This window comes from Condylostylus longicornis, unplaced genomic scaffold (genome assembly GCF_029603195.1).
Source record: "Condylostylus longicornis isolate FDR11 unplaced genomic scaffold, ASM2960319v2 ptg000044l, whole genome shotgun sequence".
Classification (NCBI taxonomy): Eukaryota; Metazoa; Arthropoda; class Insecta; order Diptera; family Dolichopodidae; genus Condylostylus; species Condylostylus longicornis.
In genome coordinates this window covers 13,691,131-13,717,844 of record NW_026578013.1, presented here as the reverse complement: position 1 = coordinate 13,717,844, position 26,714 = coordinate 13,691,131, and the positions used below count along the sequence as shown (strand labels likewise).

The window sequence follows — 26,714 nt, the reverse complement described above, 5'->3', positions numbered from 1 at the left end:
TTATTATTTTTCAACATAATTTTTATATTTTATTAAAAATTTAAAACATACTATTATGGTTATGTAAAAGTTTAATTTTGTACAATGTTAACATTCAAGGCGAAAATACAACTTTATACAACATAATTGTCAATAGTGTCATTAAAAAGATTAATTGATAGATTTTCTAATATGATTGTTATTAACCCTTTGTTAACATTTTATGCATATGCTCTTATACCTACGAGTACATACATATGTACAAGTATGTATGCCTACATAAACATGTGCATATTTTCCAAATAAGTAATCTATTAACTGAGTTAGAACAGTATTTTATTAAATTAATAATGCTTGTAAAAAATATTTTTCTAAATTAAGTATTTGAATTATTTAGGTAGTGTTGATGTTTCCAAACAAAAAGTCAAATAAATGACTTCTTTTTCTGCTTAACCTTATCAAATTTCGTGTTTTTTATTACAAATATAAACAAACATACTTACATATATAGAAATAAGTTATTGAATTTCATGTTTTTTTTTTAAATTTCTCAAGGTTAATCAGCTCATAAATATAAAAAAAAAATTAAAGAGGTTTTATTCAACGATTTTTAAGTGAAGAATTTATACCGCTATTTGATTTAGAGATTAGATAAAATTTAAAAATTCAAACATTTTCTTTTCTTTAGTTATTCTTAAAAATTTATGCAATGTAAATATTTACATACATGCACACAATACTGCAAATATTATAATCAATATATTGATGCCACATTTTGTTGGGCAACAAAATATTCAGGCCCAATATTTATTTATGGAATAGCATATACATACATATATGAATATACATTTATGTACTTTCGGCTATAATGAATGGGTATAATTGTATTTTTATATACATAATATAATATGTACGTATATAGTATGTATATTAATTTTTAGCACTTTTCCAAAAAAATTTTGAAAAAAGAATTACTTATTTTGCTTATGAGTTTCATGTGGTCCGTCCGTGGACATGTTTACAAAACCTCTACACCCGTGAAGATAGAAAGCTTATATATACAAACTTATTTTCGTAAAAGAAAATTTTTACCTATTCCCCCCTAAAAGCTTTATTTCCCCGTCAAAAAACCTTTGATTTGAAAAACACCATTTTTAAAAATTCTTTGTAGTGAAACCATAAGAATTTTTCAAATTTTGCAAACACAGAAAAGTAGTGGTTGGCTTCTTCTGTCGCGGCTTATCTTAATTGAGCTTATCATGACCAAAATATACCGTTATCTAACATTCGTTCTTTTCAAATTTTTGATATCGTCTTGTTTCTTGACCGCAGGTTGCAGGCAATAAGAAATAGTTTACTTCGTTAGAAGAAAATTTTTTTCAACCTCAACCTCCTCTCGATAACTTGCCCCTCAAAATTTGTAAAATTTTAATTTTTGCACTCAATTACAATGTCATTCAAGATTTTCTTTATGTGAACGTAAGTAATTAACCCGAATGTTATTTAAAATATTTTTATGTTTTTATAATCTTTAATATTTACGATATTCTCTCTTACTGCATATAAATGCATATGTATATGCATATGTACATATATGCTCTTGATACATAAGTTGCGTATAAAGTTATTTTAATTAAAAAAAATGGAGAGAAAAATTAACCGTTAACTCTTACTTTTATTAAAAAATAGGCATAAATAAAAATAATCCGTTAATAAATATAATTTTATAAATTTATGTATAAGCTCTCTTTTTCTTTTACTGTTTTCAATATTATAAATGACTCTAAACATCTTTCGATTGTAGCAGCTTTGTTACATTTTGAATTTAGAAGAAAAATGGATTTTAAAATTATTTCAAAGATAAAAATACGAATTAATGCCAATTTAAACAATATTTCTTTTTGGAAACCGTTGAATTTCAAGTTTCGAATTTTGTAATTATAATTTTAATTTTGCTACTTGTTTGATTTTCTTCTTCTTCTTCGGGGTTAACAGATACTAGTTTTGAGAATTTAATCACTAATTTTACTAAATCAATGAAACAATGGTTTGTATGGAAGCATTACTGTTCGGGCGTCATTATTAAGAAATTGATTGAATTATAGTAAGTTTATTGCAGTCATAAGTCAGATGACACAATTACTATAAATAAATAAAGGTATACAGAAGTATATCTATTGCAGTCACAGCTCAGTTGCCGATATTATGAAATTAAGAAAAATATAGTATGTCATTGGCGGAATATACTAATAATGCAATTTCGAGTAATTTTCATAATCAACGAATATATCTACTGAGGTCACTGCTCAGAAATCAGTATTAAAAAATTAATGTAATAAATGTAAATTTTTAAATTTTAATTACTGAACTATCATTATGATTCTTATACTAGAATTGGAAATTAAGAAACTAATTAATCAGACTAGTAAATCAAATGTTTCTTAATATTGGAACCATTTCCTTAATTATTATTTCACGAAAAGCATATTTGTAATTGTATAAATGAATCAAAAGAATTAGCAAATTTACAGTGGCATAGATAATGTATAATAAATTTCATACAAAAACGTTTCAGTATACTTGTATAATTTTCTGCTACATATTTCAGAAAAATGAAGATCCCCTGACTACATCATTTTTTTTTTTATTATTACTTTATAATTTTACACTACTACATATAAATATTTGAATACAATTGCAATTATAATAATAATAATTTTCATTTCATTGACAACTACTTTTTTATTTGTACGTTTATGTTGGTTAAGTTAGTTTAATTGTGTTATGTTGTATTTTCTGTCATTTCCCTCTTTCTTATTCCGTTTTCTTACCAGTTTTATAATATCATTAAATATTTTATATTATTCGTATTATTTACAACTATTCATAGTTCCATAATACATTCGAAAATTTGCAGTAATTTTCGCTCTTTTACAATAAGCTTTCTTATTCCTTATGGTTTGTTTTTTCTTCTATATGAACATCGTTACTATTATTACAACTTTTATTTTATTACATACAACATAATTATTGTTGTTGTAAATATTTTCATTTGTTTGTAATAATGGTCCAATGGTATCGGTGTGTGTAATGTACTTACATTATGTTGGCTGGAAATTAAAAAAATTTTTAAATTATTCTTTAAATTTGACAACAACGGTATAAAGTAGGTTTGGATAAATTTGTAGGTTTTTTTTGCATTTTTCGTTTTGAACTCGGTTTGAAGTTTTAGTTTTTGTTTTTCTTTTTTTCAGTTTTTTCATATTTATTTGTACGTTTTTGCTTTAGTTTTGGGTCGAGTTTTTTGATGTGAAGATCGTAGTAAAACAATATTAACGCGGAAAATTCTTCATATTAAAGAAATAAATTACATTTAGTTTTAAATCTTAGTTTTTACGAAATCAAATTGGATTCAATGGAAATTTAAAAATCAAATAAAATTTTTCCTTAATTAAACGAAAATATTGCAGAATCTTCGAAATAACAAAGTTTTATTTTAAATGTGATTAATTTTTGAAAAGAGGTCACAAAAATTTAATATTTTTGAATATATGTACATAGCTTGTTCTTAAAATTTTTAAAATTTCGAAATTGTCCTGAATAAATTTTATTTTATTGCTAAGTGGGTATACTGAAAGTGTTAAATGTGTAAATTAAAATAGTTGGGTCACTTTTGATTCAAATGTACTGAAAATCTAAATTAAATACGAATTTCGAAAATTTTATTGTTGAAAAGTTAAAATGTTATACACATTTCAAGTTTTGATCTTATAAAATTTGAAGTAATAAAAATTTACTTACAAACGAGAAATCTAAAATATATACGAAATACATGGTTGAATTCGAAAACTTTAGTGAAATTGAGTTATTCTATATAAATCATATTTTGAGTGCCCAAGAACAAAAGACAAAATAAAAAAAAAAAGAATTTTAATAGTGAATTTTCATTAAATGAAAAAAGAAAAATTATCCAATTACGCTTGCACAATTTCATTTTGCATTTATATTTTTATTTTATATTCATTTTTATACATATAGACTTTTATTTTTGTATATGAGTTCAAAAACATCGATTCGAAAAGTTGACATCATTTTAGGGTATTCACCTATACCTGAAGAGTTACAAAAATTGCGTAAGTTTACCATTATTATATCACACAACGTCACAGTTATTTTGCAATTTGGTACGAAATTAAATGCAACTGTATTAACAAACATATGAATTTTATATGGAGAAATTTTTGATAAGTGGCGTAAATATTTAAAGTGTAATTTATAAAACGGCTCATAACTTTATTCAGATTTTTCTAATTTATACTTTGATATTGAAGGTATTTTTATTCTAAAACCAAAAATGTTTTGTAATTTATGAATTTTTTGGATGATATGTTTAATAAACAGGTTTGGAAAGCATGCAATTTTTGTGGTTTTTCGAAAAAGTTGAAAAAATGTGGTATTGGTAGTGGGTATAAAAAGTCCTTCAAATAAAGTTAACAATCGTTTCGAAGTCAGTTTAAAACACGGTTATAAAGTTGCGAGTAATTCTGCTGGTAAAATAATTTGCGCATTTATTGGGTGCTTAATTCTCGTAAGCAAATAATTTCAAAACAATATCTTCATTTTACAAAAAAAAATACATTTCAAGAGGTCCATTTCAATTTGTTAGTTGTTTTAAAATTATAAATTCCTTTAATCTTACTACAAAATGTTCAACATTTGTAAAACTCTTGCATTGTCATTCTGTGTTGAAGATTTTTACATTATATCAAATCGTGCTTTAATTTATCGCCGTTATCAATAAATTTATTTTCTATTTTTTGTTTTAGTTTCCCACAAAAAGTAATCGATCGTTCCCAAACGGGACAGTATACCGCTTTACCAGGACCTGGTTCAATATCATCACAATCCACAAGTAGTGGTATTGGTGGTTATGTTTATTTACAACCGTCACAACAACATTATGCTCCACCACCGCAACAACAGCAACAACAAATAATATATCAACATCAGCCATCTTCACATCAAATGTGTCATCAAAACTCTTTAATAAGTGGTGGATCATCAGCAGCATCATCATCATCAAATATTGTAGGTGTTGGTGGTAGTGGAATTGGTGTTTCATCAAATAATAGTATAGCATCAAATTCATCATCACAACAATCACATTTTAGTCATACATCAACACATCATCATCATCATCATTTACATCATGGTGGTGGTGGTGTTGTTGTTGGTGGTAATAATGTTGGTATCGCTTCCGCTCCAATCGGTATACCTAGCGGGCATCCACATCACGGTGGTGCAATTGTTGTTGCTGGTACTGGTGTCGGTACAGGTGTCGGAAATTCCGCTTTACAAACAATGCATAAGAAGAATTCCGTACGAAATAATGGCGATGTTTTAAAAAGGACCAGAGCACAAACAGCGTAAGTTGGTTTATCATATTCATTTAATTCATTTATTTATTAAATTCAAATCAACTATAAAACAAGAAGAAAATATAAATTTAGACTTATTTTTTTAATATTATCAAGACAACTTCCTGATTTGTGTATGTAATTATACAAACAAATCATTATTCACCGGAAGTTTCTATACACAAGAACTTAAGATCATTTGCAAATATTTTTTTTCATGTTATAACGTTTTCCTTGTTTAAGTTGTTTAGTTGCTGGTATCTATTATCTTAGATTCATTTCTGCCTCATTATATACCTTCAAAACCTCTTTTATTCTACTCCTTAAAAAGAAAAGAAGACATTAATTACTTTTTGCGAATTTTCTAAGGAAGGAAGAACTCAAACCTATGTAATCATGTAAAAAATGTCAAAACGTACAACCTTAACTCAATTCAAAACACAATTATTTGGAATTCAATTCATACACATATTTCTTCTTCTATATTGAAATTAAAAAACAAATTCAATTTAAAAACCTCTATGATTCCGCTGAATTTTAAATTACTTAAAGTCGCGACTCGATTTGAATATTTATTCAAAAACAAAAAAAAAGTTACAGAAGAAAATTACATAGTTGTGGTATCCAAGGTTGCTATATTTCTAAAAAGAAGGTGGTTATATTTGATTTTACTCATAAATTTATTACCAAATTCATGTATACATAGGTATACATACGTATATGAATCTTTAAATTGGAATATGTGTGCACAATATATGTATGTCGCATACAGCAGTTAATAGTTAACTTTAAATGAGCGTTAAATTTTAATAATTAAGTATATATCGGAAATTTTATTTTACATAAATTTTAAGTGCTTTACAAATAAGCGAATTTTAATTTATGAATTATGATTGTATTTGCTGAAAGCATTTTTAAAAAATAATTTCAAATTCAATAGAGAAGTTATTTAATTAATTCTGATTCGACTGGATTTGATTCCTCTTATTTTTAATAATTTCGCTTCTTCATCAAATTGTGATTTTAATATTTTTAACAAACAGTTATTACGTACATTGGTAACAAATTTTCAAACTTTCTGAAATATTTCAGAATCACTAAATTCATATCTACAAAATTTACAACAAATCTTGTCTGTCTTCATTCATTCATTTGACAGAAACATATTGTCTTTAATAAAAAATTCCGAAAATTTCTAACGCTCAAAATTATTTCCAACTAACTAATTGCATGCATTTGGTAACTCTTTCATGCTGACAATAGATTACTTGTTCATTGTCTGCAAAAGTAAAACAAAAAGAGTGGCGAACAAAAATAATGCTTTTCAACACTATTGTTAAATTTTGAAAAAAAAAGCATAATTTACGCTTATTTATGAATTGAAAAGTGTATATATATATAAATTTCGCAATACAGGAATTCACTCATATAGAAAAAAATTTAGTTTTAACATTAAAACTTCACTTAATATGCGTAATAATAATTTACGTTGCTCTTTGTATTTTGTTGAAGCATTAAAATATTAACCAAAAAATTGTTATGTTAATGGATGACAAAGCAATAATTGTGTTCATACATAATTATGTAACAATATTATTTTTGTTTATTTTATACTGCATATATGAAATGGGTTTCACATGACCACCTACACCTGCTGACACCAAAATTAAATTTATTATAATCCAAGGACGTTTAACATGGATACCAACTTTCTTTTTTTTCAATTTTATCTCAACTACAGTAGCTTCAAGCCGAAAAGCAATTTCATTTCATATAGTTTGCATAAGTTTAGGAGGAGACCTTAAATAATTCTTTTAAATTTAAACTTTAAAAAATCCTTTTACTTTTTCAATGAAAAAATGAAGAAAATGTAAAAAATTTTGGATTCAATGTTTACCTCATTTTAAATAGACAAACATAGTTTTTGAAATGCTGAAATATTTGTTGCTGGACACAATATTCAAACTCAAAATTGTCAAATTTACATTAGTAAAAAGTCGTTATTATTATAAACTTGGTAATGGAAACTGCTGTGTCGTAAAACAAATGACCAACACATTTTCGTTGATAATGTGAAGATTAACATTTCTTCGGCTTCGGCATTAATTTTCTGATTTCAAAATTTAAAATCGTACCAACAACATGTGCATATGTTCGCCTTAGAACCACGTTTCACATGCAATCAATGTTACTATCAATTTCCGTTTCCAAGATTAACCATATAGTTTACATCGAACACAAGGGAACAGTAAAACAGTTAATATCTTTAAATATATTTTATGCAAGAGAAAAACAAAATATGCACGGTCTTGGGAATTTTTATTTTTTTCGTATCAATAATGGAAAAAAGGTGAACACTTATTTAACCCTTTTGTGCTGAAAAAAACAAATTTTTTTTATTTTTAATTGAGAAAATTTTATTCAATTTTTATTTTTTTTTACCTTTCATTTAAAATGAATTTATATCGGAAAAGAGATGAGATGTTTGTACAAGTAAACTAAGATCTACTTCCGCTTTTTTTTTCTTTTACCACCTTTTTTAATTTTCAGTTGTTTTCGGTACTGATGCTGGCCTGTATAGTATTCATTGCGGTTCTTTAAAATCTTTAAATCGAATTGTTTACGGTCTTTTCTCACATATGATTTGTTGATTATATCCGGTTTTTTTCCTCGTATCTGCTTTTACTTTTGTTTACCAATTTATTGTTATCAAAATACAAAAACGGGATTTGAATGAGCAGAAATAAAATGTAAAAAGAAATCAAGATAAAAAACCAAAACATAGAATGAACAAATATAACAAATACAAAAATTTACCTGTTCAGCTGATGTAGCTTGTTGCTTTTGTGTTAGTTGCTTTTAAAGCTTTGTTTATATGAATGTGATTTTATATAAGGATACGATGGAATGAGAAAATTTTTGAAATATCAATTTAGGAAGGAATTTATATATTGATAAATTCAAATGAGTGTAATGATGACCTTTTAAAATAGATGATGGGTTTAATCTGGTTCGAGAGGAAATATAAAAGTTTCACAAACGCTTTAATTTTGTTTAAAAAATTCAAAAATATTTACATTATTTGGTGTACTTTTAAACAGTTTTTAATGTGTAGAATTTAGGAAAATTAATCGAAAATTGAAAGAGTTTTGTAAGGTAATTTTAAGAAAAAATATGGTAATTCACGGTGATCCAATAATATTTCAGATGATCGGAAGTCTTAATGAATGAACCCGCCCAACATTTTTATTTGATCCAATTTTAGATTTTGGGTTTTACTCAAGATTTCGGTCTAAGTCGAAAAAACAAATTGTAAATATATCAGAATATAATGTATGTTTGTATGAGTGGAATTTGAGGCACTGATTCTTGGAAAACTCGGGATTTAAATTTCTGTAAAACCAACCTTCACAAAATTTCTTTAAAAATTTTGAGATCTGTTACAGACAAATGTTTCTGCTTTTTTTTGGTTTATACATATGTCTAGCGGTAGCATTGGAATTATAATAATATTTTCTATTTACATGTGTTCAGTCCGATAAATATTTACTTCACCTTTTGTCAATTAAATTTTTCAATTCTTTTTCAGCGGTAAATTATTTTTAAATATTCAACAATCTGTGAAAATAAAGTGCAAAAACCTATGCTTCCACGTTATGGAATTCTCTTTTAAAAAGAAGTGATTTATAACGTTCAATTTATATAACAAAAACTTGTGCGAATGAAATGGATTTGAATATAATTTTATGTATTGCTTAAAATTTAAAAATTTAATTTGCATCTTTAACCCACATATTCTTAATACACATAGCTTAAGTATTTTGATGAATGCAGTGAAGCAAATTGTTGGCGTATATCTCAACTTCCATTTAATTCCCATTCTTTATACATATTTAATCAATTTGCAATTTGACTAGTTAAGAATAACTAAAATTTTACATTTGTCTTTTAATTAAGAACTTCAAAACTTTCTTTTTATTGCCTTCAAAATTTAAGCTATCCGTTCAATATACATAGAGTAATGAGCTCCGACAACACAATAAAATAGTGAAATGCTCCAATAGTATTTTAAAATTTTCATTTATTTTTATTATTCTAAATTTTTATTTCAAGTTTGATTTGCCTGTATATTCTTTGAACCAAATTTTTAATGTTCCGAAGGAAATTAGTTAACGACTACCCATTCTTTTCATGAAAATTTACAAAACCCTTCAATTACTTTAATACAATTAAATCGCTATTTAATTATAAATGTGGGTAACATTCATCATCAGAAAATCATCAATTTTCTTTAATATCTTTAATAAATATCAATTCTTCATTAATCAACTTTAAAACTGCGAATATAAAGAATTCTTAAACACGAACTTTTTATCTAAAAAAAACATTAAACTTTAAAATTTTTAATTATTTATTGACTTTTTATATTGAAGATGTTAATGAAACTTTAATAAAGATCATCCCATACCCTATACCACCATTAGAAACATGAATTCTCCATTAATCATCGTATTATACAAGTCAAATTAAATTAAGAAATTAATTCAAATTTATTCAAATGTTTTTGTTTTATCACATCTTACCCCACCTGTTTTTCATATTTTAATTTTTGTTTCTCTGTATTTCTGTATCTTGTTTGTTTTTTCTAATACATGCACACATACATGATAAAACCACCAAAATTATTAAGGCAAAAAAAAAGTTTTTAAAAGATAAGGCTAAAAAATTTGCCAAAAAATTTCCTGATTTTGAAAAGCTCATATATGTAAATGATTGAGCAATAAAAAGAGAACAAGAATCAAAAACAAGAGGTTTAATAGTTTAGCAATTAATATTTGAGGATTGAAATATTTACTATACATGTACTCGTATTTTGTTGACAATTAAAGTTGAGTTTCAAGAATTAATAATAAATACGAATTTAAGTTGCTTTCAAGATCTATAATATTAACATTATGGAACTATAGAAGAGAATCGAGATTGGAATTTATTTGACTCTTTAATATTGTATATTTAAAACAAAATCCGGTTTTATATTAACAAGTTTTATTTATTTAAATTATATTAAAACAACTTTAAGTTCAATTTTTGCATGATCTTACACACATATTTGGAAATTTTAAAAGCGAAATCAATAGTACTTGTGAGTTATTCAATTATAAAAATAATCTCTTAACATAATTTACCTGCAATATATGGAGGGGAGGTGATTTATAATTAAATAAAGCAAAGGAGCACTCTTATTTCAGTTGCGATTCTTATGCAGTTTAGTATGTACCTGCAGCTGATAAGATCAATGTTTTTATAATTAAAACTAGTTTTTTAATTACATATTTTAATTCTATAGTTCCTCCATATAGATTCAAAGGTTACACCATTAATTCAAAGCAATTTTAATTATTTAAAGCTTTTAGTATTAATCTGAACTGTAATTCGCATCGGAAAATATTAAAAATTTCAAATAGGTTTTAAAACTAAATTTGTAATTGAAATTTAATGCGTTGAGAACAATTAAACTTTGGTAAACTATTTTTTGACGGCTATTTTTCCAGCTCCTATTTAAGCATATTGGATTAGTTAAGTTAGAGCGAATTAAAAATATTCAAATTGGACAAAATTCTATATGCGGACAGTTTCAATATAGCAATGTCCCGGTTTTGTACCAAGTTGAAGCCTTTAATCAATATTTTATTCAGAAGTGTTTAAAAATTATTTTCTTTAATTCTTTTACATTAACTCTGAAAGTACATTTTTACTAAATAAAACATTCAAAACAGTAAATTTTAACTGCAACAGATGCAATATTGTTGTTCTTTTGTTCATAATCTTCTAACAAAAAACAAAGAAAATTTTCTTAATTTATTATTTTGAAAATTTCTATTTGATTTTCTCATTTTCCGCTGAGATACTATTGTTTGTTGATAAAAAAAAAGAGAAAAAGTGAAGGTAATGAAAGTCAAAATTAATGAATGGTTTCCACTGTAATTCTTTCTTCATTATCAGCTCACGTTTCTTTTTGTGTGCGCTCATATACCGTTTATTACATTCAACAATCAGCTAATTTTGCATCTATAAATCTAATTTTTTAATTTTTTTTCTCCTCTTTTTTATATTTCGTTAATTATTTTATTTATTTAATTTTTTAATTTACTTTTGTGCATACCTACATTGTACATTTGTGTTTATTTTTTATTTACTTATTTACAACACACATAACATATACTAGGAATGAATATTTTATTTACAATAATGTTATACATGCACATAAATGAGTGTTTACAATTCTTTTTGGGTTTGATGGCCTCAATTTCACTCTATGTTAAATTGTAGATTTCGTCTATTGTCGCCTGTATGTACAGAATAACTTAACATTTTAATATGATTGTAAATTTTATTCGTTTTTCTTTATTAATTTTTAAGAAACAACGTGATTTGGTTCGCCATTAATTCATTTGAAATTCATTGGGGGTTTTTGGTTTTGTCTTCTGGTTTTCATTTCTTTTTTCTAGCAGTTTTTTCTTTTTTATATTTTCGCGTTTTTTTGTTTGTTTTTAGGGAAAACAGAAGTGTTATAAATTTATTTATTTTTCTTTGAAGAAATATTTAAAGGAGAATTAAACCTTCAAACCTAATATACAGACTTAAATCGAAGAAATTATTTTATAAAGTCAATAAATTAATGTGCAGTAATTTAGTATTTAAATGATATCGTTAGAGATGATGTTCCATGAATAATAGAAATGTGATGTTTCCTACGTTATTATGTGTAAAATGGTTAATAAAATGGAAAAATTAAAATTTAATTGTTATACATTCGTTTGCCTAGAATAATTTGGAAGATTAAAAGCTATTTTATGGAAAGAGTATGAGAGAGGAGCAGTTCTAATATAATTTCACAAAATATTAACGAGTTTCAACTATAGAAATATAAGGCAATTTAATTTTCGCGAAGAAAGAAATTTTCTAAAAACAAATCAATTAAATTTTATTAGGGAATATAGGTATGCACTTACATAGTTCGCTTTACCACTGTTGTATACTCTTATATTTAATAGCTGAATTTCTATTTTAATTTTGTTAAATTAAATTTAAATTAGCCTGTATTCATCATAAAACCATTACGAAATATCGCTGAAACTTTCTTTGAATCTTTGAAATTGCTTACATAGTCAAAACAGAAGTCAAGAGCTTATATAGTAAAGAGCAGAAGTTAATATTGCCGTATTGCTACACATTTCACGTTTTCATTAAATAAAATCAAATTTTTCTAAAAACATTTATAGCCCTTCTCTGTATCTTTTTTTCACATTTACTGCATGTCAAAATTTTAAAATATCAACTGAACTTGTCGCCTTCTGGAACAAAATGGCTGAGCTTTTTTAACACTCACTCACTACTTTCTCACCGTCAACTATTTCCTTAGTGAGTTGATATAGAATGTGGTCGTTATTTCATAAATTTTAACTTTTACTATTTTAGAAAACATTTGGCTATCTGACCATTGGTGCAGTGGTTATGGCACCGGCCCTTTAACCGAAGGGTCTCGGGTTCAAACCCCGGTCAGGTCACTATAAAAATTATATTCAATATTATATAACTTAATATGCAATACTAATAAATATTATACAAGTAATTTTCAAATATTAATAATATTCGATATTAAAAACTAAAGAAAAAATAAATAGTAAATATTAATAATCCAAATAATTAATATAAAATAAAACTACGGTAGGCTAGTCACCTACCTAGTTAACTCTATGACGCTATGAAACTAGTGCGTGATATCATGCACTAGCCCTATGCTCCTTCTAGGAGTGAATAAAGAAAAAAAAAAAAAAAAAAATCATGCCATTAGTACTTCACTTCTTGTTCACAATCGTTATAAAAAGTAAGAAAATACCAAAAAAGAAAAAATTTGCCAACATTTTTTTTTTGTTTTTTGAAACCAAATCACTTAATGTAAAAACTTTTGATTTACAAAACAAGAATAATACAAAAAAAAACAAATGTTTAAAAAATTGAAAAACACCAATGTTTTTTTAGGGGGTTTTGCTTTTTTGCTTTTTTGATTTCAATTTTCTTTAATTAGTTCAGCTTAAAAATCCATTTATGTCAGGGAATATAACGATTTTCTACATACATACATACTTACATATTTGTAGAGGTACACGTTCATGTGCACATATTTTTGTATGTAAGTTGTAATAGCAAATTTAGAAAACAACTTTAATCTTATGTTCACTTTAATTTACTAGACTAATGTGAAAAAGTCTAACACTTCCGATTCGATTCAATTAAATTTTTTTTTTGTTGATTAAAAAGTATGGAAGGTAGAAAATTAAAAAAAAAGCAAGAACATAAATAAAATTGAAATGAAATGAAATAAAAGTAGGTGTTTTTATAATAAACTAGTAAAGATATAGTCAAGGTGCAAAATTTACTAACCAACCAAAAAAATAAATTTCACTTCCCTATATAGAATATTGGAAATTAAAAAGAAAAAATTAAAAATCAAATTTAAAGTGTTGACAAAAAAAGAATGAACCATTGACCCTCTTTTGTCTTAAAAAAAAACAATACACACACACACCATTTTTTTTGTCTCTCTCACTGTCTAGGTTATTTTTAGCAGCTTAAAGTTTATACAATTGTTGCATTCGCTTAAAAATATCAATAAATTTATTTAGTGATCTTCTGGATTTGGTAATATTTTTATTTTAAATTCTTTTAAGTATTTATGAAAACTTACCTAGATGTCAACATTAAGTTTATAAAATTTTTAAATTACCATTCCTTTTCTGTGCTACGGCTCATATAATTTCTTAATAAATTTTTCCGTCACTCAATTACAACGCCCTACTCCAAATAATATAACTTCTGTCAAATTCTCAACATGAAGTTTTATTTTAATTTCTTGTTATTCATGTTAATTTTGCTTTTCCATAAGAAATTCTTTAGGTAAATAAAAAAACGAAAAAAAAAAAATTAATTCCCAAACTACTTTGTGCAAATTGACTTTTGCAGGTGAAAAGTTTCCTCAATAACAAGTAGACAAATATATATATACCAAACAAATATATCTGTACTCATAGGTAATTACATACATACATATGTACATATTATTATGTATGCTTGATATAAAAATATATTTCGCATAAGTAAGGAATATCCTTATTAAAACAATCTGTGATCTAATTTTGTAATGAAAAAAAAAAAAATAAAAAAACGGATGCTTTATGACGTTATTTCAATAAAGTGGTTTGTTACTCATTTGTTACCTTGGGTTATTAGCACTTTTCCAAAAAATTTTTTGAAAAAAGTGCTTATTAGTTTCACTCTGTCCGTCCGTCCGTCCGTCCGTCCGTCCGTGGACACTTTTTTTGTTTACAAAACTTCTACACCCTTTAAGATAGAAAGCTGAAATTTTATATGTACATAGATCTTTACTAGAAACTTACTTCCGTAGAACAAAATTTTTACCTATCTCCCCCCCTCTAGAAGTTATACCCCCCCAAAACCCTAAAAATGGCCTTTTTTAAATATTTGTTGCAATGAAACCATAAGCATTTTTGAAATTTTGCAAACGCAGAAAGGCAGTGGCTGGCTTCCCCTAGCGCGATATACTATAGTTAAACTTTAGAAAAACAAAGTGGCCGTTCAAATTTACCGTTATCTAAAGTCTTTTTTTTTCCAAATTTTTGATGTCGTTTTTCTTCTAGACCCCAGCCTGTAGAAGCTTGAAATTTTAGGAGCTTTTAGACATTAACAAGTAGTTCATTTCGTTAGAAGAAAATTTTTTTCCATCTCCACCCCCTTTCAAGTTATCACCTCTTGAAATTCGTAAAATTTGAATTTTTGACACCTTATATTTCCGAAACCGCAAGCTTTTCCAAATTTTTATAAACGCAAAAAGCTAACGGTAAATTCCATGAAATTAAAAAATATAATTATTTTTCTTAACTCACACAATTAACCCTTAAAATCGAGCATTATGTTAACCTATTTTTATATTAATTTTTGCTTTATTTCAAACACTGCATATATGCGTCATCCTAAATATATGCAATTCTAGAAATAGTTTTGTATATGGATGAAAATAATTTTAATAGTTTGATAGGTATACATAGACTGTATTTAAAAGCAGAATTTTCACTTGTTGAAGGGAAAAGTGCTACAATACAAACCATTGGTTTGACCCAACTTTATTTTTATTTATATGTACTCGTACAGTTAACCCTCGACATGTTCATTTACTTTAAAATTGACGATCAGAATTTTGCTGTATTGTACATATGCTTGATATTCATTCGCCAAAACTGCGAATATTTGATATTATGCATTTTCGTTAGTTTTCAATTAATACCCATAACTTACTTTTGCAAACTGTAATTTTTACCGATCGCATTGCAAACAATAAGGGATTAGATGTGATTGCACAAAATTTTCGGCGAGAATTTGTTTTTTCATATTAGGTATACATAACAAACTATTTTTAGATGCATGTCTGTCAATCTGTTCAAGGATCTGTTCATTAAATTTTACGATATGCCAGGTCTTTGGAACTGGATCTTTACTACGGGCCGATTTTATGTTTTTACCTATATTTAAGAAAATAATCAACGTATTTTCTTGAATTTTTATATGTATAAGCATATGACAGTATGAAAAAATCACCTTATTTTTGAAATAAATCGGGCCAAATTTACATTTGCGTATATTAAGAGAAATATAACCAATTTCTTTGGAATTTAACACATGAATTTAGGGTGTTAGAATAATGAAACTGTAAAATTTTTTGGAATATCAGGACTGCAGTTATATTTTTCATAAAATTTGGGTGGCATAAAGGGAAACTCTACCAAAAGTCAAATTCACAGTTTTTTGGGTATATTAACTAAAAGCTTAGAGCGTACTTAAAATTTGATACATGTATTTGAACGGCATTTCAATAAGATCATAGTAGGGGATTTCAACACAGAGGGAAACAAGTTTGACTGAGAATTTAAGCAGGAATTATGAGAGATTTATGTTTCTTTTGGAATTGAAATTTGATGACGTAGGTTATTTTAAAAATTTGGTAAACCAAAAAAAGGGATTTCGGAATGATATTCACTGTGCTTTTCCCCATATAATGCATATACATATGTATGTAAGATATGCAGTGTACATACTAATTTAAATTGTACAAATGTGGGTGGATGAAAATCTCAACCATTTTTTGTTTCTTATACTTTTCAACTTTTTTCTATCAATGATAGTATCCTATCAATTTCTGTTTTCATTTTTCTTGTTGCTCCAGTTAAAAAAGTTTTTCCGGAATCCCTTGTTTTAAGTACATACATATGTATATTTAAACATATACATACAAATGTGCGTATATTAATGATGGATACATAAAATGTGCAAATTACATTTTTTTACTGTAGCCTTTAACCCCCCGCTCTCGAAATTGAACGTTAGAAATAACTTTCCTTCTAAATAAATGAGGAAATATAGCAAAAAAAAAACAAAAACTAAGAATCAGAAAACAGAAAAACTCTCATATATTTTATATGAGAGTAAATATGAAAAATTGTAGAGCTTTTTATTGAAGTAAAAAACTAGTTAATAATAATAATAAAAAAAGACCATTAAAAAACGAACTAAAATCGTTTCTTTTTTTTATTTATTCTTACAATGGTGACGCAAAAAAAAATTTATTTTATTTTTGTTCCTTATTATTATTTTTTTCCATAGAAACTTATTCTGAATATTCAATATGCCTTACAGTAATGATTAAAAATTAGTGAATACAAGTTTAAGTTCAAAACTGTTATTTAACAGAATGTTATATTAATATTTTAATTATTAAATTTTATAAGAATTAAGGCAGTGAAACATATACGAGTATATATTCCCATATATAGTATACATATACTACATGTATGTTTACACTGCATTTTTAACTCGGTTTACATTTGCTAAATCAAAAAAAAATGATCACTACATATGTATTGTCAAAATGATAATTTTAATATATCTTTCACTTTCGCAATATATGATTCTTTTCAAATGAGGTGAAAAATAATTTTAATCACATAATCAAATAGTTTATATTCCTAAAACCATATTTCTATATTCATAACTCTATATTCTAAACATACATTAATGCTTCTCTAAAGATTATGTTCTTTCTTATCCTGATGAGATTTTCCTTATCTATTTCTAGATTAAAAAGAGTGTTTTTAACCAAACATAAATAAAATTGCAGATAAAATTACCAGATTTTTTTAAACAAATAAGAAAAATGTTGTTGTATGTAACAATAAAAATTATTAAAGTCAAAGCAGATATTACTAAAAAATTTGAGGATTAAAAATGTAACATTTTATTTCAAAGAATCCATTTGTTTTGAATATTATTATAAAATTAAATTGATAACAAAAAATGTTTTGATAACATTTTGCTTAAAATACAAGCATAAATAAAGTTAGGTCAAACCAATTGTTTGTAAAGTCACACTTTTCCCTTCAGCAAGTTTTATTATTATTTCCTACATATTATTTAAATTACTTTCTTTTATATACCAAAATATTTCAAAATATTGCATATATTTAAAATGAGACAAAAAAAATATTGAACAGTTGTACAACAGTCGAATTTAAAAATTAATTTCGTGAGTTAAAATAAATAATTATGATGTCAAAATATTAAGATAAAGTTTTTGATGACAAGGCTTATACCGTCAGCTTTTTACATTCATAGAAATTTGGAAAAGCTTGCAGCTTCCGACATATAAGGACCCAAAATTTCAAAATTACAAATTTCGAGGGACAATTATTTTAGAGGAATTGGAAAAAAAAATCTTCTAACGAAATAAGCCATTTATCGGTTTTACAACTTATCGTCTAGAAGGGCAAATAATACCAAAAATTAAAAAAAAACGGATTTTAGATAACGGTTAATTAGAAAGCGCATTTTGTCATTTTAATGCTCAATTAAATTATGCGCCGGTAAAAGAAAACCGGCGCAACACTACTTTTTTTCATTTGCAGAATGTAAAAAATGTTTGCGGTTCTCTTACAATAAATAGTCAAAGAACGGCATTTTTAAAACTTCTTTCTTTTAGGGAAAAAATGGTCTTCTACGGAAGTAAGTTATTGTTAAAGATTTATTTATATATAAAATTTGAGAAAGTGCTAAAAATAATTTGACATTTCAAAGTGTGAAAATCAACTTTTTTTAATCATAGCGCATACTTACGTATGTGATGTGTAAATGAAATCGCAAAAACAATTAATTACAACAAAGAGTATTGACGTGTGTTCTTGTTAACTATGACCTTCTCATGAAATGTTAAGAAAATAGAAATATAGAATTAAATAAAATATTAAAAAGGTAATAATAGGATGGAATCATAATTTGCTTGAAATCATAATATTCAAGTCTTTGTTTTAGTGTTATTGTATAATTAATGTTAAGTACTTTCAAAGTCGATTTCAAAACACAGCTTAAAATTTTCTTGAAAATACAATGTTCTTTTAAATTTTTTTGAATGAATTTATAATTTAAATTTAGGTATCATATACAAATGATAATATAAAAATATTTTTATGTTATAATTCTAAATTCGTTTTTTTAATAAAATTATAATTTGCTTAAATTATAACATGCAATCTACACCTTTCATGCCAGTTAAATAGTAAATAATTTTAAAATTTCCTTATTACTGTTTATTTATAAAAAATATAAAAAATTAACTTTATTTAAAGAAAAGACAAACCCTTTCTTTGGGTATAAGTGAAAAAAAATTCTTGAACTCTTAACTAAACAAGGATTTCTTTTTTTTTTCAAGAATTTTATTTGTTTTTCATATATAAAATTTGCACCCTTGCCATAATATTATTAGTAGTATTATTTGTACAGAATTAAAAATAAGAAGAAAACAAAAAATAAATAAGAATATAGGAAAATACATATACTTTACACGTAATACAATAATTTAATAAATACAAGAGAAATAAAGGAAAAAAACGAAAAGTTCAAATACTTATGCCAATGACTGTTACTACACACTGTGAATACACGTAACAAACAGTAACAAAATGATAATTTCCATTTTCGCGTATTTTTTTTTTCAATTTTTCTTTATATTTTACTCTATTTATATTTCAATACCTAGATATATAACAGATGTATTTGTGTATTATACTACACGCAAACATAAATGTGTATATGTAAACACAAATATTGTGTTATGAGAGTACTGCGAATATATGAGGGCGTCAAGTTCACTGCTATTATTTTGAGTTTTTAGTATTGTAAAAATGCATCACACTTTAACACATAAATAACGGTTCGATATCGGATAGTCATAATTTTATTTATTTAATTATAGCTACTATAATTTTTTTTTAATTTAATTTTTTTTTTTGCCATTTTATATATTTATTACCAGTATTTATTTATTTAAATGTGAATTAATATAAATGTATATAAATTAATAGTTTTTGTGATAATATTAATAAATTATATTGAAATTATTTTATTAAGAAACCAAAAAAAAAACAACAAAGAAATCGTATGTCATGAATGTATGGTTTAAGGCAGTGATTATATTTGTTAAGGCAGTGATTCGTTTTTTCTAGTTATTAATTAAAAAAAATATTTACATGATTTAAAAGAGGCATTTACTGATAGCAAGAGGCAAAACGTATGTAATAAAATATTTAATATAAAATATTCGTTAACAGGTTCAGTAATAAAAAAATAATAATCAGTGTAAGCAAGAAAAAAAAACTAAAAAAATCGTTTATAAATACGCGAATTTTTAATACCAAGATTAAAATTAATATTGTTAATTATACGAAATATAAAAAAAAAATTTATTAATTTTTTTGTGATATTATCCACATTTTAACAAAAAAGTGTATATATGTATGTATATATGTATGTATATAATTTGTTAATTCTTATTACGATAAAGGAAAATGTGCCAACTTATTATTTAATTAAAAATTAATGATTGATTACGAAAACATTTTATTAAAATTTTTTTCTGCTTTAATTGTGATCCAGAACATTTACGTTAAATTGGGAGAAAAAATTTATATAAAATAAGTGATTTATTATTGCTTAATCACTTGAGGATTTATTTCTGAAATTTGGATCTCTCTTAAAATCTTTATGTATACTTCATTAGAATGTAAAGGTAATTTTCGAAATTAATTTTTTTAAGTTTTAAATTAAAAAAAAAACTTGATTTATTTTTTATAATATTATTACGAATTTATGGCAGCCAGTATTCTTTGTCTAAAAAAAAACAGAACGTATACCCGTTTTAGGTTGAACCCGTTTTTATAAAAATTTATTTAACTCTTTCTTAGCTATGCGTTTTCATTATAGCGCTTCTCTTTAGTTGTAAAATTATATTCGGATAATATTCACTCAATATATCGTCAATAGGTATCGAAAAAAATTTTTGATTATCAAAATTAAATTCGTTGTGAGTGGGTTAATCAATTTAATATATTTCAATATATATTGAAATAAGATTATGATTACTTATATTGTATATCAAACTTTCTTAAAACATTCAATTTAAAAAAAATTTCTTTTATATTCAAAATAGATGAAAATTTTGATGTTTCAACTTAAATATCTGTGGTAATAATTCAAAACTCCTTAACTTAGCAATCAAAAGCAATTTCGAATTTGAAAATTTAAAGTATTTTTTTGAAAAAAATTTGAAAACTCGTACTAATACTGAGATTTTAGAGTTTCGGCTAATATTTAAATTTATTTAAATTAATCCTAGATAGATTTTTGATCGACATTAATCATTTTGTCAAAAAAAAATATTTTTTCAAATTTAATGACGGACTTATTTTAAAATTTGATATAATCGTCTTAAAATAGCGTAATTCCAAACAAATTCAATTAAATTATAGATTTAAGAACTCAAGTTTCAAATACCATAAAATTTATTGATTTTAAGCTAGTTCGAACTTAAGTAATATTATTTTGTATTAATCAAAATATCCAGAATGATTTCTAATGAAAATAAATTATTTTAATAATATTTAAAGTGGTAAATAATAAAAAAAAATAGTGTTTCGAAATTCTTACTTTAATGAAAATTTAGAAACGCTTTACAATAGTCTTTTGAATGGATTTTACTTTCATAAATTCATGATAAAATATTTTTTGTACATATACAAGTTGCAAGTTGAGTGAAAATACAAAATTAAAACAACAAAACTATAAAATATTTTATAATTTTTGATAAAATTTACAACTTAACGATAATATTGGAATTAAACACATGTATGTATTTAAAAATAAAATATATTTAATGTTTGCATATTTTACTATTTTTTTATAACTACTTATTCTTAAAAAAATATTGGTTAAAACTGGAACCTGTTAAATTTTATTTTAAATTTTTATTGACATTTCCTTATGTCATAATTTAACATTTACACACATAAGTATATCTTGTAATAATTTTTCTTTTAAGTAGATCATTCGAATAACAAAATTCCATAATATATGCATAAGTATATAAGTAGTATATTCAAAACATTAAGCGAAGTAAATACATAACTAATTTTTTTAGTAGCTAATTTGATTTTCCTACTTTACATAATTTTGTTTAAAATTTGAGAAATATAAACCACCCTCATATGGAATAAAGATTTGCTTTTAATAAGAGTAATAACAAGAGTATGTTATATGAGGAGTGTATATAGATGAATCTACTAAGATTTATTCAAACCTTTAACATTGCAGTTATGAAATACAAAGTAAATGCAAATGCAAGATAACGTGTTTAAAACAGTAGAACGTGATCTTGTTACACATTTATAATCACGTTATCTCAAATGCATTACGCCATAGAATTTAATTTTAATTTCCTTATGCATAAAACGTATATTATTTCATATTTTATTAAATTTTCAAAATTCGATTATAATTGCAGTCTTTTAATTTAATTTAATTGTTGTAATTTAAATTTAAATTATAATTTAAACTAAATTCAATACTTATGAAATCGATCTGAAAGCACTTAATTAATAAAAGTGTTGAAAAGTTATTTTTAAAAAATTGCTATTATTGCTAATTATAGAGCATTGTATACAAGTTTTAAGTAAAATAAAATAAAAATTTTGTAAACATAATTTTGAATAATTTTCAAATTATTTTACGAATTTTATGATTTCACCGCAAAGATATTAAATTTAAAATATATTTTGTTAAACAATTTTATTGGTATAATCAATCGCTAAATCGTTTCTTCTTCTTTACATACCGTTTTCTCATATATTTCTACACATTTATTATGTATGTATTTATTTATTATGTAGGTATATAAACTTGTTATATCCACATAACTTTTATTTCGTAACATTTAATAACCACTTATTTATCGATTGTAAGTTGATTACACCTTCTTCTTATTTTACTTTTTATTTGATTTTCCAATGCAACATGTGGGAAAATATTTTTTTTCAACAATATCAACAGTTCAATAATAATATTATTGTAAACCTATACACAAAATGTAGAAATTTTATTTTTGGTCGAGCTCATATACGTAATATGTATGTATACTTAGCTAATATTGAATAATTTGAAAAGTCTATTATAGCACAATTACCGTTTTGTATGTTTAGATATATAGAATAGTTTTATAAGTTTTAAAATAGATTAAAATGTTAAATCAGTTTACTGTTATGATTATGTAATATTGTAAAAGGTAAAAAAGGACTTATTATTAAATAATAATTTTCAAAAGAGCTCAAAAATTTATTTTTAACTCCAATGTAATGTAAATTTTACAATACTGCGCGTTATTGTAAATGGATACGGTTTCTTGATAACAGAAGTATTCACATTTACAATAAGAATAAATGCTATTTTAAGACGAAAAAACATATTGTAAAAGTGAATTATTTTTTTTATTAAATTAAACAAAGCTGGCAATATACTAAATAAAGTAATCAGGAAATTATAATTAAGACTAATTGTAAATTTTTAAAATTTCATTGGCGTATAATAAAATTAGTCTATATTTTATTAAGATATTAATTTCCATACATTTTTTGAAAGTACAATTAAAAAAGTTATTAACATCATTTTTATTGCGGTATTTATTTTCAAGAAAACCAATTAGAAAACGTTAATTAAGATTATAAAATTACAAATTTTGTGCAAGAAAAACGCATTTTTCTTTATTAGAAATGACGAAATGTGGTACTATGCGATTTTGATATTTTGCGGTCTTCCTTTAATTTCAATATTGTGATAATAACAATTTTGTAGTACAAAGTAAACGATATTTAATTTACCACAATACACAAGCAAACAAGATAAACACAACAACGAAAAAGTTAATAAAGTATTAAAATAAAAGTTAAATAAAGAGTTATCCTACCCTGCCTCGTACAATGATTATATTATAGTGTAGGTAAATTGTTATTTTCAAAGTTTTATTGTGATGTGGACTGCTGCTATGTGCTTTTATTGCAAACAAATTACTTAAAATAACAAACAGCCACACAACTAAACAAAGAAAAATTAAACATAAAAGAAAGATATGGTAAACAACAAAACTCTCGTTTGTCAACAAAATTAGTATTAAAAAGCAAAATAAATAAATAAGTTAAAATTAAAATGCAGCTTTAATTAATTGTCTATAATGAAAATAAATTATTTACGATAATGTTTTAATAAAAATAAAATAAAAAGTGTTTAAAATTTCAACTAAAAAACTAGTGTTTACCAACATGTTTTGTGCCAAACGTTTTGTATCTTATTTAAGCAATTAAACGTCAAATGTCAAAATTTTTGTAAATCTTAAATACGTCATACCAAAGGTTTTTTTTTCGAAACACCTAAGTAAGTGTTTTTTTTATAATATCCATCAAATTGTAAATGCAGAAGCCCAGGAAATAAGTATTTAACTGTAATATGAATTGATCTACTGGATGTTCTCCAAATGAGCAAAATTGTGAAATTTTATAATTGATTGTGTATGTGCATATTATTTCTTCACGTTTTCTAATGTTAGCATTGTTAGTATCTACAAATACTTTACACTCAAAATTTTTTTTTTTATTTGCGAAGAATAAATACAAGTAATGGCGGCTGAACAATTATGTTTAATTTTACAATCAATAAAATCAAAATAAAATAATAATTGCCATGATTTAGAACAGATGTTCACTGTTATCAGGAAATATATTGTTCTGTGCTGATTATTATGGAATGGTTAAATATGTACATACATAAATGACAGTTTTTAATCGAAATGATTTATTTTTTCATATCAATATGTATTTTTACAATTTTTCTACGAAATGTAAATTTTCCCTAGATTTATTTCTTGATATAATATACATATTATGTATATTTATGTAGTTAATCAAAAAAAGTTAATTATAATATAAAAATTATTTTATATTTTGTTTTACATAATAAAAAGTTTTCAATGTGAATTTCTCGGATTTATCTTTCATTTGTTTCAATGGTATCTATTACGAATAGAATCGTGGGAATCGCAAATTAAGTATTTATTAAAAATGAAAACATTTTTTGTAAATAAAACATTATTATTTATTCTCTATTTTAATTTGTAAATTAACCTTATCTTAACTTGGAATTAGTTTGAATGGAAAGCAAATTGCGGGAACTACTTCGGTACGTTCATATTGTAAGTGTTTACATAATGTTTGCATATATGTACTTATTGGAAAACAAAATAATGCAGAAGTCGAATGTGCCAGTGCATTTAAAACATCTTTACCCTTATCGTAATGTATGTAGTTATCTACGTATTATATAAGGGCCTGATCGTCTATCTCGCTATTTTACTCGACCAGTGAGAAGAAAATGAGCAACTATTATAATATATTTGTATAATGTAATTTTCGAGTGAGAACAAGTATTCAGTACTGCGTATTTATTTTTTTTTTTAAAATGTATACAAAATTTATTCACTTTGTTTTTAAAACTGAAACGTTCAGTCGATATTCGGGGAGAAAAGCAAAAATTCAATTGAAAAAATCAGTAACATTAGTGGAAAAATGAAATATCCATTAGAAAAACGGAGAATTCTGATTTGAAAGTGAGTGAAAAAAGTGACAAAAAAAAGTGAGATACATGAATAGGCTGATAGTTTTCTGAAAATGGGAGATTATATTCGGTGAACTGTTAGTATATTGCTTACAAAATGACTGGAGACTGGTTGTTATAAACCTATCTAACGTGTTTTAAATTTTTAATTTAAACTTAAAATATTTTAGATACTTGTACATTTTAAAATCTACTATATTCTTATTATAAAAATCATTTCATTTTTACTTAAAAATTTGGAAGATTTGGAAACTATGTAATTCTTTTCTAATATATTTCTAATATATTCAGGGCTCAAGCATTCATATTTAGAATAATTTTATTAATTAAGTATACCTAATCTTAATGTGAATCTATTTTATAAAATTTTATATCGAAAAATGATATTGAAGTATTTTTAAAAAAATTTCAAAAATAACAAAAGTATCAAATGTCAATGTCAACTGGACAAGTTTGGCGCTAAATAATATCTGAAGTGCGAACTAATCCAATCGATCATAAATAAATAATAAGCTGAGCAGTATAAGTAAGTATCCTGGTAAATGGCTCTTTAATAATATAAAAAGTGTTGACATGGTTTTGAGAATTCCCTTACGTCGGAGTTGTTTAAAAATTAATGCTTCTCCGACATTTTTCAGATAAATTTCTAAACTTTTTATTTTATTTTATATTCAAATTTTTTAATCAAATTACTTATTTTTTTTTAATGAGCTGACAGACAGACAGATTGACTTGATCAATAAAAATAATAATTTTTTGTTTTGACATTTTGTTTTATTTGTTTGTTTTGTTTTTGGTTTAAAAAAATGCGTTAAAAAGGTGAGATCAATTCTATTAGGCAACAACACAGAAATTGATTTTAAAAAAGTTTCACTATTTCAAGCTTTTAGTTTGGTTATTTTCCTTTTTTTTGGATTTAGTTACTTGAAATCTTGAGATACAAAAAATTTTGTTTTCTTTTTTAATTTATAATCTGATTTTGTTTTTGTGTTCCCTGTCTCTTCAGGTTATTGTTAATTTTTTTAAAAATTCGCAAAAATAAAAAAAAATTTGATGGATTTTTAAGATATTCAAAAAAAATGTCGTTTTTTGTTTGTTTTTCATTTTTGTTTGTTTTTTTTTTTCTCTCAGTATTTTCTTGTCTTTTTCTCTTTCATTCCTTTTTATTTTCAAAATTGTTTTTTTTTTTCAGTATTAAACCGG

The 26,714-nt window shown here is 24.7% G+C and overlaps 1 protein-coding gene across 3 annotated transcripts in view; it reads left to right on the top strand.

Annotated features, from left to right (window-relative positions):
* Positions 1-26,714, top strand: part of LOC129610174 (IQ motif and SEC7 domain-containing protein 1) — a 110,122-nt gene that overhangs the window by 59,085 nt on the left and 24,323 nt on the right. For all 3 annotated transcript variants that reach the window (XM_055522590.1, XM_055522591.1, XM_055522592.1), the window contains one exon: positions 4,806-5,405. In XM_055522590.1, coding sequence (XP_055378565.1) covers positions 4,806-5,405 — 600 coding nt within the window. The remainder of the gene's footprint in view (positions 1-4,805; positions 5,406-26,714) is intronic.